We start from the raw sequence: 15,266 nt of genomic DNA, 5'->3' as shown, positions 1-15,266 counted from the left end.
AGGACATGGGAGCCCGGCGTTTGACGAGAATATCAAAAGGCAGGGCTGGGTAACACTCTACAATAATTGAGTCGTTTGTTTCGCACAAATTGAAGGACTGGGGAGATGAAGAGGCCAGATTTTGTTACGGTTGGCGAATAAACGGAAGCCGGGAGACAGATGCAGATGCAGATGCAGAATCGAGGGGACCAGATTAAGATACCAACAGGACGATTTGTACGAATACAATACAATATGATTCATTTGTGGTGCGCTGGACGTGACGCGCAATGCCAGCCTTTCTTTTTTTTTTTTTTTTTTTTTTTTGGTCTATAGCAACCGCGGCTGACAAAAGTTGACATGGCTTCAAGGTTTATAACAGCGTTCAATGGTGACTCTACGGCGGCAGCCAAACCGCTTGAAGTAACCAGTGCTGCGGCCCGAGTTGACGTTTGAACATGTGGGTTCATGTTGACAAGGCAGGTCCCACCCAGCCGACTTCGATCAGTGAGTGCCGCAAGTTCAAGAGTTCAAATGTCTGGTGCTCCACCCGCCCGAATCAGGACGTGTCTGTACATAAGCCTTATTGTGTGGCTGCGCCCAGCCAACACGAGACAAATTCATTTCTTGCTTTGCGCAACTACCGTTACAGCATTGTATTATATTCTCTTTCACTCATTTGGCCTGTTCTTCTTCCCATCAATTGCACAATCGATTGAACAATCGACGTGCCGACGCTCCTCTTTAGCGCGGTGCATCGAGAAGACGGGTATCAAGTACATGCGCTCTCCGACAGTCGAACACTTTGGTAACACCCGACTCGCGCTAATCTTGGAGACAGCTTGCAGAAGTCCATCGACTCGGCGCGTCAAACGACGAAGCGTCATCGCCAAAACCCAAATGGCAGATTGGCATTAGCCCGAGCCACGCCGCAAGCAGCGCGACCGCTGCACAGGGGACGACTTCAACATGGCTAGCTTGGTGGGACAGCCGTCCATCAAGGGCCGCTCAGAGGCAACGCGTATGATCTTGCTGAACTTTTGCACCATTGGAATAACGTGAGTATTCATTGCCATCTCCAAGTTGCAGAAGGCGTCGGGGGGTTGACACGCAAGGTAGATTCACATGGGGTATCGAAATGACATGTAAGTGCAGCCAGCCCAGCCCGCCTCTGCTACACGTCTATCCCAAGCGCCTGCTTTCTGACCGCCCTCCCGCTCTGGTAGATTGTACGCCCTATCTTCTCAATCTCGGCCTCACCAAATCCAACACTTCCCTGATATGGATTGCTGGCCCCCTCTCCGGCCTGCTCGTTCAGCCCATCATCGGCGTAATCTCGGACGAGAATACTTCGAAATGGGGGCGCAGACGGCCTTTCATGGTCATCGGAGCATTGATCGTGTCTGTTTGCCTGATTATTCTGGGGTTTACAAAGGAGATTGTGGAGTTTGTGCTGCCGGACGAGGAGTTGGCCAAGGGACCGACGATTGCGTTGGCCGTCTTGTCCATTTACGCATTAGATTTTGCTATTAATGCTGGTGAGCGTCCCTTTTTCTCGTTCGAGCCTTGAGTTGGGATATCGCCCTCAAGCGCTAACACTTGGTAGTCATGTCCTGCTCGAGAAGCCTGATTGTCGATACTTTGCCGTTGGAGAAGCAGCAAGCCGGCGCGGCTTGGGGTACGTAGTCTCGCCGCCGCCCACACGCCCAAGGGCAGTTACTCATGCCGTTACAGCGAGCAGAATGAATGCAGTTGGCCATGTGGTGGGATATGGTGCCGGAGCCATCGACCTCGTTCAAATCCTCGGCAACACTCTCGGCCAGACCCAGTTCCAACAACTCACCCTCATTGCTGCCATGGCTATTCTAGCTACAACGGCAACGACATGCTGGGCCGTCCGGGAAAGCGTCCTCGTTTCCAGCAAGGGATCCAAGCCGCAAAGCAGCTATGGTGTGCTCGGCCAAATCTACTCTACCCTACGCCACCTGCCACCTCGCATCGAAGCCATCTGCTGGGCGCAATTCTGGTCCTGGATCGGCTGGTTTCCATTCTTATTCTACAGCACGACGTGGGTGGGCGAGATCTATTTCCGATACGACATCCCCGCAGATGCGAGGCAGTCAGAGGATATACTCGGTGAAATGGGCCGTATAGGGAGCAAATCCCTCGTCATGTACTCCTTCATCACCTGCACGGGGTCGTTTGTCATGCCGCTGTTTGTCAAGTCGCCCGACGAAGAGCCGTACACGGCTCGGCCGCCCCAGGCTGTGGCCGGTTTTCTGAAGCGCTTCGAGGACATGAAGCCCGATTTGCTGTCCACCTGGATCTTTGGCCATATCATGTTTGCGGCGTCAATGTCTCTTGCGCCATTTGCCACGAGCTTTCGCTTCGCCACGACACTCGTATGTCTCTGCGGACTGTAAGTCACCTACGCCACCCTTCTCCATGACCGTGCTTCCATCCTAACGAGCAGCCTGAATAGACCGTGGACCATCGCCATGTGGGCGCCCACGGCCCTGCTTGGCATCGAAGTCAACAAATTGAGTGGCCGTACTGGAAACAGACGTCTATCCAACGACACCGACACTGAACTCCGTGAGCTGAACAACCGCAAGGCGCCCACCTTGTTGGGCGATGGGCCTGAAACCCCGGCATCATCCTCTGGCGAGCTGTCCGGGATATACTTTGGCATTCTCAACATTTACACCACCATCCCCCAGTTCTTGGGGACATTGCTGGCTACGGTTGTATTTGCCATCCTGGAGCCAGGCAAGAGTAGGGAATTGGGAAATCCTGGTCAAGCGCCGGGGAGGGACGGCCCAAATGCTATAGCTGTGTGTTTGTTCGTAGGGGCTGTTTGCGCCGTGGTGGCATCCTTTGCGACGAGGAGGCTGAAGTCACTGTAATCTAGACATTGGAACCACCTTGGATAGCAAGTAGACGGATGGATTTGGGTTAGAGTGTTTCCCAAGACTGCATCACCAAGTATACTATATTCTTCTTATTTAATTTAATACGCTGCATCCTCGCTTCATTATTCGCTCATGTACGCGCCCGGACAATGTCACTTCTCGCTCTTCGAGACCTTCTCCCACTCATCCTCGGTGCTCACACTAGACTGCGTCGATCCCCCAGACGAAACTTCCGAGTTCTTTGCCTGGCCGGCAGCACCGCCGGTCTCCCCTCTCTTCTTCAGTCTCTGCCGGCCCTCTCTCGCTGTAGTCTCAACCTCGGTATCGCTGTCATCCCCTCCCTTGTCGTCGGTGGCATCCTCCTCCTTGGCTTTTGCTTGCTCCGCCTCCTCTTGCTGCCTCTTCTGTGCGACGGCGACCTCGTTCGCGAACCAGTTAATCGAGTACCATAGTCCTGCGCACAGGACCGACAAGATTACAAAGTGTATGCTTGCCGTGGCGACGAGGAGCCCAAACAGGACGATTTGGAGGGCAGCAAACGTGGCGTTTGTGGCTTTGAGGATGGTGGGTGTTGGGCCGGGCACGAAGATGGACTCCCAGAGGTCGGTGATGAAGGCGGCCATTGTGTACGGGTATGCTGCCGTGCTCTTTGCGAATTCGTCGTCTGTGTTCGGGGCGCGTCGTGAAGGCGGGACGTGGGACGCGTGCTCGGCTGATGGTCCCTCTGCTTCTTCTCTTTCCAGGGTTCTGTTTTGCGCCCGAGAGGAAGGGGGCGTTGTTGAGCAGGGATGGGGTAAACCGTGACGTTTTTGTGCTCGTGACTAGGTATTTACTGTGGGTGCCTGATAAGTTTTGTGCAGCATCAGCCTCCGCGGTTAAGTGGTGACTTGTTTTGGCAAATAGTCGATATTTGGAAACGTCGGGGGTCGCGTGGGTGTGTTGAACACGTATTGCGGCCAAGTGTCCATAGTGCCTGGTGGTTTTGCGCGGATGTGGCTGCCTGAAGCCGCGCGGAGAAGGATATAAGTTCCTTCCGTTGAGGCAATTTCATGGTGCCCGAGACCTGAGCCGCTTGGACGCAGCTACTAGCTCCTCGAGACCGAGCTTTGGTGAAGTCTAATTGGAAGGAAGCCCAACAAGAAACTTGATACTACACACGAGGTTTCAATCAGTCACCAACAAACAGCACTGGACGGAGCGTACGAGCCGTCTGTTTTTTTTTGGCCCGACTCCAGGGTAGTGACGGATCAGATACGAAAGTTGGTGCCACAATCGCGTTTGCGCAACCGACTGCCTATGTCCGATCCGCAACACAAAGGCCAGGGCAAATAGTGTCGGAGCCCCGGGCTTCACAGCAGCCCATGGCGTTTTGCCGGCTGCCTTGCCTGCAACGAGAAATTCGAATCTCCGGTGCCACAGTCCAGGAACCCCCGTCATAATAATCTGACTCTCCGCAACGATGCACAAAATCGCCGCCTGTCCAGTGTCGAGGCTGCCTGGGCTGAGCTGATTCGTGAGCACTGCAATGACTCAGTCTTACAAATGGATCTCAGAGAAAACTTATTAGGCAGTGTCCGACTATCTATCCCACTTGCTAGTCCGGGTCCCGACGTCTTCCTCGGTATACTTGAATGAGATTCTGACCCAAGCCGACACGGACCGTTGAATACCGATTGCGGTAGTGCTGACGTCCAACATAGTACTCCTGTTTTCAGCCGTTCCGGCAAGGTACAAATGGGATGATCAAGCCCCAGTGTCAATTTCAAATATGGTAGACATGATAGACCGTCAGCTCGGGGTGTCGTTCGTTTTTCGACGTGACTAGCTTGGCGGTCAGTCATGCTGGCCACGAGAAGTCCGTTGTCCGAAGCCATGGACCCAATTACTCTTCCGCCCTTCGGATTCCTCGGCCGCATCTTGTTCAGGGTCACCATGCAGACACATGGCGAATGGTGCCGGATACTTGTGCCGGGCACTCTCCACGAATGGTGTATATGGATGAAGCGTACCTGCTTTGTGCCACCCCATCCCTTCCCCGGGGTTTTCTTGAATCCCGTCGTGCGAACGAGTTTAGGTGCATAGACGACCCCGTCATATTTCCTGTAGCCTTTCGTGTATGCATATTTTAATACAAGATAGGGCTCTGGTTTATCCCCAAAATTTCCTTGTGGCTTCCGGAGCCTTGTTGGAGGCCTAGTGGAAGAGCCTCGATCTCGTTGCGAGCCTTGTACCACAGAGAGTATACGGAGTAGTACTAAGCATGTCTAATACTTGCCCCGTGATCATAGTGTAACACGAGGATAGTTACGGTCGACTAATATGTGACTTGTCAGCTCCACTTGCCGGGTGAGTTGAGGAATGGTGTGAGTAAGCGCATGCATCTTGCGTTTTAATCCGACAAACGTGAGCCAGCAATGCCCATACAATTCTGAAGCCAGTCCCGTACCTTCGGGGTACGTAGTAGTTCAGGCCGCTCTCTGTCCCCCAAGACAGCAGCAGCAGGCGTGTCTGTCTCTCTCCGCCATCTCATCGACATCCGAGCTTCTTCTTGTGGGGAGTCGGATCGACCGAGGCATTATAGCTGTAGAAAAGCCGTCAAACGCCTACCCTACCTCCCCAATGCCTCCTGCCTCTTTTGGTTTGCACATAGATCTACCAACCAGACCAACGGTTCAAGTGTGGCGTTGCGAGAACCCATGTCTTTTCATGTTCATGTTACATCCGCCGCAGAACACCGCCAAATTTGTGCGTTGTCGTACCTGACTAAAGTGCCAAGTCCCAAGATGGAAAGTAGACAGGTTACTCTGCATCTACCAAGAAAACTCTCTTAGGGATCAAGTGACGAGCCCTTACTGATACTGCCGAATGGCTAATTTTCAACCCGACAAATGGGAGTTCGACGTCCGTCCCCAGGCGGTTAGATACCTCGATTTGTAGCCTGTAAGAGTAAGGCTGTGCCCAAAATAGACCTTCTCCATATAATGGGATGAAGAATTCTAACATCATATGCCATTGGAAGGCAACGTTACCAAGGAAGTGGTCTGTTCTCAGGAGCAACAAGGCGGTCGTTCCGTCCGTCTTCTCAAAGTGATTGAAGAGTCCGTGTAGTACCGGCACCCGGAAGATACTCTGAGATAAGGGAGTCAATCGTATGCCGGGTTTCGGGCTGATCAAACAGACTCTGTAGTTGTCCGCGACGGACCTGATTTCTCTGAGCCGAGGTATTTGACGAGTATAACACGATAGACTGCCGTATTTCCGTTCGGGAGATAAGAGTTGCCTAAGATCTTCCTGTTGGCTTAGTCTTCGTCATGTAACCTCATGGGTCTAGTGTTAGGGGTGAGGATATGAAACATCGGATTTTAGCACCGAAATCTATTAAAAAGACTTGCGGATCTATTGTAGTTCCGCCTTTCTTTCTCGATTAGGATTCTCTTGTTTAGACTGAACGTGACGTCCGTGACCTGCAGGGAGGCTGCATCAAAAGGACTTGCTTGAAGGATAGGAGCCGATCAGCAACGCGTGGCTAATTGTCCATGTTATGCTTCAGTCTGACCAGAATAAACACGAATAGTAGATATGCTGTTTCGTATTTAAGAAAAGGCGCAGTCGGATCTCACAAAATGTTGTACTTCCATTACGCCCATGAATGACTCTGCTGGCGAAAATTTATGATGAAGCAAAACTGACAGATTGTGAGGCCTGTTCCCCCTGGATCTGGGCCTGAGTTTTGCGCTAAATCAGTGATTTGTACAGCTTGTTCTCTAGGGATATCACAGACCTCTGTGAATGGGGTGCTTAGACTGCCTAGATTCCGGGCAGTCCATCTGGGTTGCGTTCATGAGCACTGACACCTACCAACGGCTTCATCGGCATCGGTAATGCAAGAGCTGTATCGACGGCATATTCATGACAACCACTTCAACGTGGACTGTAGACCACGAATAGTATAGCTGTCCTACCCAAGCGCCCCAGCATCTCTTTCATTGCAAGTGTCTCTATTGTGAACCACTTGGACACGCGAGGCTGTGCGATTGGAACTGCGCTGCTACGAGGTGATCGGGGTCACCTGCACTTGTTCCTGGTCGATGCCCTGGAGACGCTTAGCATCCGCAAAACACTCCAGATAATCCAATGACAGGGAGAAGAATCATCCGCTGAAACGAGGAGCGTGAGCTACTCTGCAAGTTGGTAACATGCGAACTGCATGTGGCTGTTTTCCTGACCACGATGAACTCTCGGATGCAAGGGATTCACATCATGTACATTTGTACCTGACATGAGGCAATGCAGTGTCTTATCAACAACCCTGCTGCCGGACTCTTCCATCAGGTAAAGCTCAAAGAAGAGTAGCCATGGTACGCAACGAAAATCTCATACTTTAACTTTTCAATCCTCAATATGCATGTTAAGTAGCACGCCCGTGGAATAGGTGAAGTCAGATTCGTCAATTTAGTCAATAAAATTGCTCTGAAGCGTTCCGAGGCCCCCTCTACTGGATGCAGCGAAATTTCGTCCAAATGCTCATACCGACCTCTTGCATCATGATAAACCCTTGGACGTAGGGGAAGAGAGTCTCAGTGGATGACGTCTATGGTCTGACACGGGTCACGGCACTCTGACCGGACAGTTGCCTCATAGAGCTGCAGACTAGACGTGTGTAGATGCATACTAGCTTGTCTTATCTGGCCATGTTGTAAAGGAAAAATGAAGAAGACCTACCATAATAAGACCATCTCTTGTAGGAGGCCTCCACTTTTGGCAGAGTCGTTAAAACAGGCCATTTCAAAGATAGACAGACTCCAATCTCACCAACTCCCAATTCTGGCCCTCAACACTGGCTCTTTTGGGCAAAGCCAGGCAAGCGTGAGAGAAACACTCGGTAGAGGAATCATGGGTGATGGATCAGCCCACCGGTACTTCGTACAATACTAGAACTAGTTAAATCGTCGACCTGTGGTGGACGGGACAGTTTCTCCAGAGCCAATGGGGGATGGACTGATACCCACGTCACTCCTCCGTACCCAGAATAGTGTTATTCCTTGGGCATTGGGCATGACAGGACCGGAATAACGAGGGCTGCGTGGACTTGGACTGCACCTGTTGTATTATACAGCACAGCTGGTATAGCTTCATGGGGGCCAGATCCACATCTGCATGGCCCAACAGGGTTGGGATGACAGACATGGTCATTGTTCCAGGATGAGAAGGGCGGCTGGCCGCCATGGGTAATGGGATCATTGACGGCCAAAGGGAGGGGCGTGGATGAAATTGCTCAGCGACAGCCGGCACCGCCCAGTCCAAAGATTGATCAATGCTCCGATTGGGGCCGCTGTCCAGAGCCACGCCGGTGTGAGATGGCTTCGTTGCTGATCCACGCACAGCGACACGAAGACAGCTGTCAGCGTCGGAACGGTTACCATTGGTTGATTTAGACGCCGTTACGTCGAGGGTCCTCGGGTGTGTCCAAAACAAGCTGTGTTGGTTTGCGCAGCTAACCGGGATAGGTTCGTACAGCAGATACTAGCAGTACGGAGTAGTAATTCAGACATCCACATTTCCTTCCTCGTTATAGGTCGGAACCAAGGCTCGAGTCTAGCCGCGAAATGTCAGTGCACAGTCAAGTCCTTGGAAGAATTCTGGCAGCAAAGCAATAAACACAAAACAAGGCCGTACAAACTTGAAAGCCATTGAGCAGGCATAGAGCCAAATGGGCTGTGTCGTATTAGCAAGAGGTCAGAGTTGGGATTTGCATTCCCGTTAATGGAATATGGTTGAAGGTCTGCCACCCCTCGCGCTTTCCCAAACTTGACTGGAGTTTGAGGAAGGTACGGATTTTGACGCAGATATTGACGAGTCGATGAGTCAGCGAGCCAAAACGACACGAAGTCGACACAATCGAACTTGAAACTGCCCAAGCTCTTGTGAGTGTCTTTTGCAGACCAAGCCCGACACCTTACGGAATACTACTACTACCAGGCTCGACTATGAAGTGGGTGAGATGACCACTCCCAGGCGGCAAGCTGCGGTAATATGACCCATTACTCTGACACTCAGCAGCCTCAGAGGCATTTCTGATAGCTGATTATCGGTGCTCGATCTTGGCCCGAATCTTTCGGCTCCGGCTGTCCGCATTTCTCACATGCTGGCGATCTTCGCCCTTTGCACCATCCCACTGGTATCGAGTCGAGCCCAACTAGAAGCTCAGAGAGTGTGTGCAACTTACACCTGCGCGAATGGGCATGAGCCGTTGGGAGGGAGAGCCAGGGTGGGACGGTGGGAGAGGAGGGTCCACACGCCAACGCATCCCACATGTCTCTCGCTGGACTAAAAAAACAAAGCTACGACTCCGGCAGGCATAGAGGGTGGAGGCTCTGTGTCGCAACGAACTTGAGAACTTGCTGTGAATTCTTCCAGCACCCAACACCTCTGACAGCCATAGGTGCTTGTTACCCTCTGATGGACGGACTATGGACACATCGGGTTTGGGTTTGACTTTCATCATGGCATTCCACTTTGCAGGACCTGGGACGGGTTGGAATGGATCCTGCTGTGCGTACGGCGTAAGGAGACCTAATTGCTCACTCATCGCCAACTTTGCAAAGACTGGGTTCGACGCTGCCATGAAGGAGGCCTCAGTGCTGTCTTGACCAAAATACTCTGGTTGCACTAGGTACGTATGTACTGGTTCGCAATCAACCAACAGAACCGCATACCCGCTACGTCGTTGGCGTTTTTGGCTTGTGGCTCGACAGCCCCAACCCCTTGGTCTATACTACAGCACATACTGCAGACGGCCCTGGATCACTGCGGTCATATCCGTTTGCCATTGAAAACAGCTTGAGAGGCAGGAGGCCATCGTCCAACACCGCCGAGTCCCACCAAGCACTCAGAAAAGGCGGCAAGGATCCCAATCCTGCTATCGAAGATACTAGTGCCATGGGAATTCTCGCCTCGGCGTCCAGCACGTGGGCATCTGTTCAGGCTTGCGAACGTTGGTTGCATTGGCAAAAGCTGAGTTCATCGTCTCACTAGCCAGTAAGATACCCCCTTATTTTGACACAAGAAAAGCTCTGTTCTCTTCACCCCAGGTAGTCCTGACATGATAATATCATGGGCACCGACGCTCTTCCCGAACGTGGATGGCCATTGTCTAAGAAAGCCTTGAGAGAATGGTGATGGTGCTTGAAGGCGACCACAGGGCGAGCTGTGGTCCTGCTGCCAGGCTGGCTCCATGTCAAATTCTTCGGCTCTCGTCTCACCCACCTGGTCCAACACCCCTGGTATGCCTTTGACTCTGCACACACCCATCCACCACCTTCAGTCTGTGGTAGAGTGTACATGTACAGAAGATACGGCTGCTTGGGAGACTGTCCATACATAACTACCTGGGTAGGTACCTAGGAAGGCCTGACTACCTAGGTAGTTCTCTGGCCGTCCCCCTAGCCGAACCGGACACCTCCGTCCAAACCCTGCCTGGCTTCAACAAACACCCACCGCTGCATTCGGTATCCTGGCCTTTTTCGCTAGATTGTCCAGTTGGGATGGGCCGCCAATTCTGGAGCCTATCGATCCCTTCCCTCCTCCCCCCGACCGCGCCACACGTCAGAGGTGGCAGGCCCGTAACTAACTGGACTGGGGTCAGCAAGCTGTTCGTCTGTGTATCGCTATGGCCATAGAGACGCGCGACTAAGTACAGGCTCCCGGAGCCAAGGCAGGCAGGCAGGCAGGCCAGCCTCTTGGTCTCTCACACCCATACACTACGTATAAAATCGTAATACTACATAAGTCGCAATGAGCCATTGCCTCACCGTGGCCACACCCCAGAATACCCACCGGCACGCGCATCCAGCCTCTCATTGTATTCTGTACAATGCCAAGCAACGTTCACGCCCCCAAGCAGCAAGATGCCTCCGATTTTGTGGGTAACCTCACCACTCAGATGCCCTAGGGAGGAGCTGTCTGTCTGTATGTACCTGGTTTGGTTCTGAACCATGCTAGCCGTGCCTCGACTAGGCTGTTACTGCCATGTTCCCATATCCTGAGCATGAGTACGGGGTTTGTAGCATCTGATGTCTATCCCGGCGGCAGTTTACTTCCTACACCTTGCCAGTCCCCTCTCTCACCATGGCCCCAGTGTCTTCATCAAGACTAAGATATGAAACTCCACTCGAGTTCGGTAGGACCTTGTGCTATAATACAGGCCTATGCCCTGGTATCTGGTTGTCCAGCCTTCTGCGAATCACCTCCCCAAGGATATATTCATTCCTTCTGCCACTTCTCTTGTCTTGGACATCAAATTGTTGTTGTCTCACCCAAACGTGGCAACATCCATCTTCTGGCTAAAACCTGACCATCAGTTCCTGGGTCTTTAAGGAAACTGTAAGTTGAACTATTTCGAGGACATGGCTTCTTCCCCTTGTTGAAGTTCGCGACTGTGTTTGGCACTGGAAAGTCGATGGAGAATATGTCACGACATCGGCTTACACTCTGAGAAAAGAAGAACGCAGAAATACCTGAAGTGCTATTTTCCAAGACTTTTCTATTTGGTGTGGCTTTCTGGGCTCTGGCTGCAGTGTCACTCCCCGAGCGCTTACCCTCCCACACCACTTGTCAAGGCTGCGCGCTCTTTCGAGGCTTGCATAAGAAGCTGAGAAGCACACCTCTCTCTGTTTTCCCCTTTCACTTTTGCTGTGGACAAACTCCGTATGAGAAACATAAAGCCAGAGGCCATACCACCAACAAGTAATTTGGGCTTGATCTTTTCGAAAACAATCAATATGAGGTATTACTCTCCCTTCTGCCGCTTCCAAGCAACACACTTACCGAGGGGAAAAAAATTAGCGCGGTTGTAATCCAGTTCGACCCTGCCTTTGCAATGGGACCCAGATCGGTATTCCCTTGGCCTGGTAAGAAACTATTTCGTTCATACAAGCAGCAGTATCAGCTAAATCGAACCCATAGGGCCTCTTGACTCAGCGGCAACAAACCACAATATTCTAGGAGCTGACCTTAATTCTCTTGTCAGCGGCTCAGACGCCAGCCTGACTCCTCCCAGCGAGACAAGATCACTAGCTTCTAGCCCGCCACGCCTATCCATGACACCTGAGCAACAGGAGATGAGGAGGCACAGAGATAGAGTACGACGAGAGTCCAAGTTGACGTCTAGGATGAGACGCACTGACAGTGCCTCATACACCACCTCCCCGCCGCCGATGGCCCTGAACGATGTTTCTAATGCAATCCCCCTGCCGATTTACTCGACGGCACCTCAGGTCTCTCTACTCGCAGAACCTTCTCAAGCTCTACACAACCAGCAATATCTTTCTTCATATAACGCAGCTCTACAGGAAGCTTCACATACTTCTCAGATGTTCACCTCTTCTCCCTATCAGTCGATGTGGGTTGTCCCAGACCAACGAGTTACGGAAGCATCATGGGCTAATGGAATTTGCTCTCAGACCATCAACGTACAGCATGCCAATGGATTACCCGGGTATTTATTCTGCACCAGGGGACTTCAGGTAGGCTATGAACTTGTCTCTCATTTTCGTGATTGGCAGGTAATCTCTGACATGAGCTCAATAGCACTCGTACCCCTCTATCAGTCGCACAAGACACCGGCCTCCTATACTCCATGCCAACGGTTCAGCCTATTTCTCATTCAAATTATAGCCAGGAAGGCAGCCATGTTAGAGTTGTTCAGAGCCGGCCAAAACCTCGATGTTGGGAACATGGGTGCAATGGCAGACAGTTCTCCACCTTTAGTAATCTTCTTCGACATCAGCGGGAGAAATCAGGCCAAGCAGCCAAAGCTACATGCCCAAATTGTGGTGCTGAGTTTACTCGAACAACCGCCAGAAATGGACACTTGCTGCACGACAAGTGTAAGCAGAGAAGAGGCAACAGCAGCAGCAACTAAAACAGCAACATTACATCCGGTTCCGATTCACGACTGGTGAGGCTAGGGAGACCTCGATTCTAATCCGACACAAAACTTGTACGATTACGTCATCTATTCTTGTGATTTATATTTACTTTTGTTCACCAAGTCTTCTTTCAACTTGAGTGGGGGTTTGATCTTCCGGCGCAGATAGGTGTATTGTAAGAGGCTGTACCTAGGGATCACAGGCCATGAGTTCTAGCTCATGGTACGGCTTAGTGCTTTGGATGGGAAGCTGGCGGATATTTGAATGTTTTGTTTTGACTTTGGGATATATCCACCACGTCTATGAGCAGATTCCTCATGAAAATAATTACAGGCGGTTTTTTTTTTGGCGAATATTTTGGAGGGGTGATCACCGAACGGGATGGGTGGCACAGCGTGCAGTGAAATTCAATTGGCCGTTTGGAAATATTACATATGCAAAGAAGACTGCTTCGTCCTCGTCTGACGCAGATTCCACGTGCATGACATGGCATGACGGCTTTGGGTTGCGGGCGGAAGTCAGATTTGGAATGCTGTGCCAAGGTTCCGTTAAGGTACCGTCACCACATGCTTGCCTGGGATGGTGGGCATGGGAGGAGATTGTCGGGACGGTGCAGGTTCTCCTCGTGGAGACGACATACAGAAATGCAATATGGTGTGGCATTGGCGGAGGCTCATGACGTCTGACGCAGAGTTAGGTGCATGCAAGCTGCATGATAGGGTCTATTACTGGCAACCTGGCTACTGTAGTAGCCGTCTTGGCCGCCAGAGTGCGACGTGGCTCTTGGGTGGTGTTGACAGAGGAGAATAGTGAGCACCCCCCGGACTTAGCACATCTCCCGTCCACTGGCACTCGGAAAGACCCCGAAGTTTTTTATTTATCTATTTATTTTATTATTTATTTATTAAATCCCCCCTCCCCTCCCCCGTCCAGCAAGGGTCATCTGCCTGGCAAGGCCGTGTGGGAAGGGCGAAGAAAAAAGATGAGTATGGAGTACGAAGCACAGCACTGAGAGAGTACGGAGTACCCAGTTTGCCAGTCATGTGTTGGTCGGGCTGTCCAATGTCTGGCGTGTGGAACCAGACTGATCAGCATGCTGAAGTGGTGTGGCGGGAAGCCAAGCGATTCTGCATCGACGTGTGTTCTGAAGTTGTATAACCTTTATTACATGTTTGTGCTATAATATGCATATGTGCCGTTGCGGAGCCTCATCACGGCCTTTGTTATTAACCCACCCACACCAGACACACTGTCTCATACACACGCGCGCGTGCAAACACGACTGCGGTTGCGTCGCAGACGACTCTTACGAATTACACCGGACAGTTATTGGAAAGAGGGGCATTTACGAATATTGGCGGAGCTTTCAATTTGTTGGGGGCTTTGGCTTCTCTTGACAGGTACAGTCACTAGACACAGGCTGGAATGGGTGAAGCGCGCCGTTGGCCTTGTCGACGGACGGTGCAAAAAAGTAGTACTGCGGAGCCTTGGAGCCCAATCCACATCAAATGCTATCAGGATACGTACTGCCAGGCAACATTGAATCGAGATGTCTGGTACCAGACTATCTAGCACCAGCACCAGACAGTAATAGCGCAACGCGGGGGTGAACTGCTGCATCGACCCAAGCTCAATTTGTCCCAAGGGTGAATGTGTTTTTTATTCCACCAGCTCACAGGACTGGAGGGACTGACATCTGGAGGGAGACATGACTGGCAGACATGGAGGCCAATTGATGTCAGGGGCGGGCCAACGCCGTCCAACCAGAACCTTGACAGTTGTGCAGGGATGAAGATGCAATGTTGACCGGGACCCCGGTGTGGGGGCGCCTTGGGGTCTTCTTGCGTCTTGTCTGGTGTGTGTTGACCAAGTTGGCTAGCCCAGGTTGGAAAGGCCAACTGGGGACAGAGTGCCAGGTTTAGCAGGTGCTGCCCAGGATGAATTCTTGGCCTATCAACCCAGAGGAACTCGGTCCTCCTTGACCTTGACCATCTCGACAGGTCCATATAGGCCGGGATGCCCTCTGAACTTGTTATTCCGTGTGAAAGCACTGGATGGTTCTGCCAGTCTACTATGACAGAAGGCTGTGTATATTACTCCATACAGAGAGAGCACGGAGAATACCCGACAACGGTCGAACGCCCTTGACGACAGGCGGGGTTCCTGGTCCCGACATTCGCATTGGCCGGGTCAAAAGGACACTCCCGCCATGTGAGTTGATCAGATCAAAACTGATCGGGGGCTAGGATGATTTTCGCACTGCCGCTCCCCCCTCAATAGAACCAAGCCGTCCATCTGTCTTGACCCGGAGCCAAGAAATGAGCTTGTGGCTTCCCTTAGCTCCAGCAGAGGAGGGTAAGGGGAAGTGAACTAATGGTTTGGGGCCTTGTTCACCCATTTTCGATTCGATGCTTTCTATGTTTCTGGAAGACGCCCCCAACACTAA

The 15,266-nt window shown here is 51.8% G+C and overlaps 3 protein-coding genes across 3 annotated transcripts; 2 read left to right on the top strand and 1 right to left on the bottom strand.

Moving 5' to 3' along the window:
* Positions 1-948: 948 nt before the first annotated feature.
* On the top strand, positions 949-2,885 carry sut1_1 (General alpha-glucoside permease; the record flags this gene model as incomplete). Its single annotated transcript, XM_066131568.1, has 6 exons — positions 949-1,037; positions 1,099-1,124; positions 1,206-1,517; positions 1,586-1,657; positions 1,714-2,398; positions 2,462-2,885. The coding sequence occupies 6 exons, from the start codon at positions 949-951 to the stop codon at positions 2,883-2,885; spliced, it is 1,608 nt and encodes a 535-aa protein (XP_065987651.1).
* A 158-nt stretch (positions 2,886-3,043) lies between these two features.
* Positions 3,044-3,514, bottom strand: pkr1 (V-type ATPase assembly factor pkr1; the record flags this gene model as incomplete). Its single annotated transcript, XM_014690892.1, has 1 exon — positions 3,044-3,514. The coding sequence occupies one exon, from the start codon at positions 3,512-3,514 to the stop codon at positions 3,044-3,046; it is 471 nt and encodes a 156-aa protein (XP_014546378.1).
* An 8,255-nt stretch (positions 3,515-11,769) lies between these two features.
* G6M90_00g099700 (uncharacterized protein) lies at positions 11,770-12,419 on the top strand (the record flags this gene model as incomplete). Its single annotated transcript, XM_066131567.1, has 3 exons — positions 11,770-11,800; positions 11,856-12,291; positions 12,353-12,419. 3 exons carry the CDS (start codon positions 11,770-11,772, stop codon positions 12,417-12,419), a joined length of 534 nt encoding a protein of 177 aa, XP_065987645.1.
* Between the last annotated feature and the right edge of the window lie 2,847 nt (positions 12,420-15,266).

The sequence above is a fragment of the Metarhizium brunneum genome, chromosome 6 (assembly GCF_013426205.1).
Source record: "Metarhizium brunneum chromosome 6, complete sequence".
NCBI lineage: Eukaryota > Fungi > Ascomycota > Sordariomycetes > Hypocreales > Clavicipitaceae > Metarhizium > Metarhizium brunneum.
The sequence above is the reverse complement of the archived record's forward strand: the minus strand, read 5'-3'. Positions and strand labels throughout refer to the sequence as shown.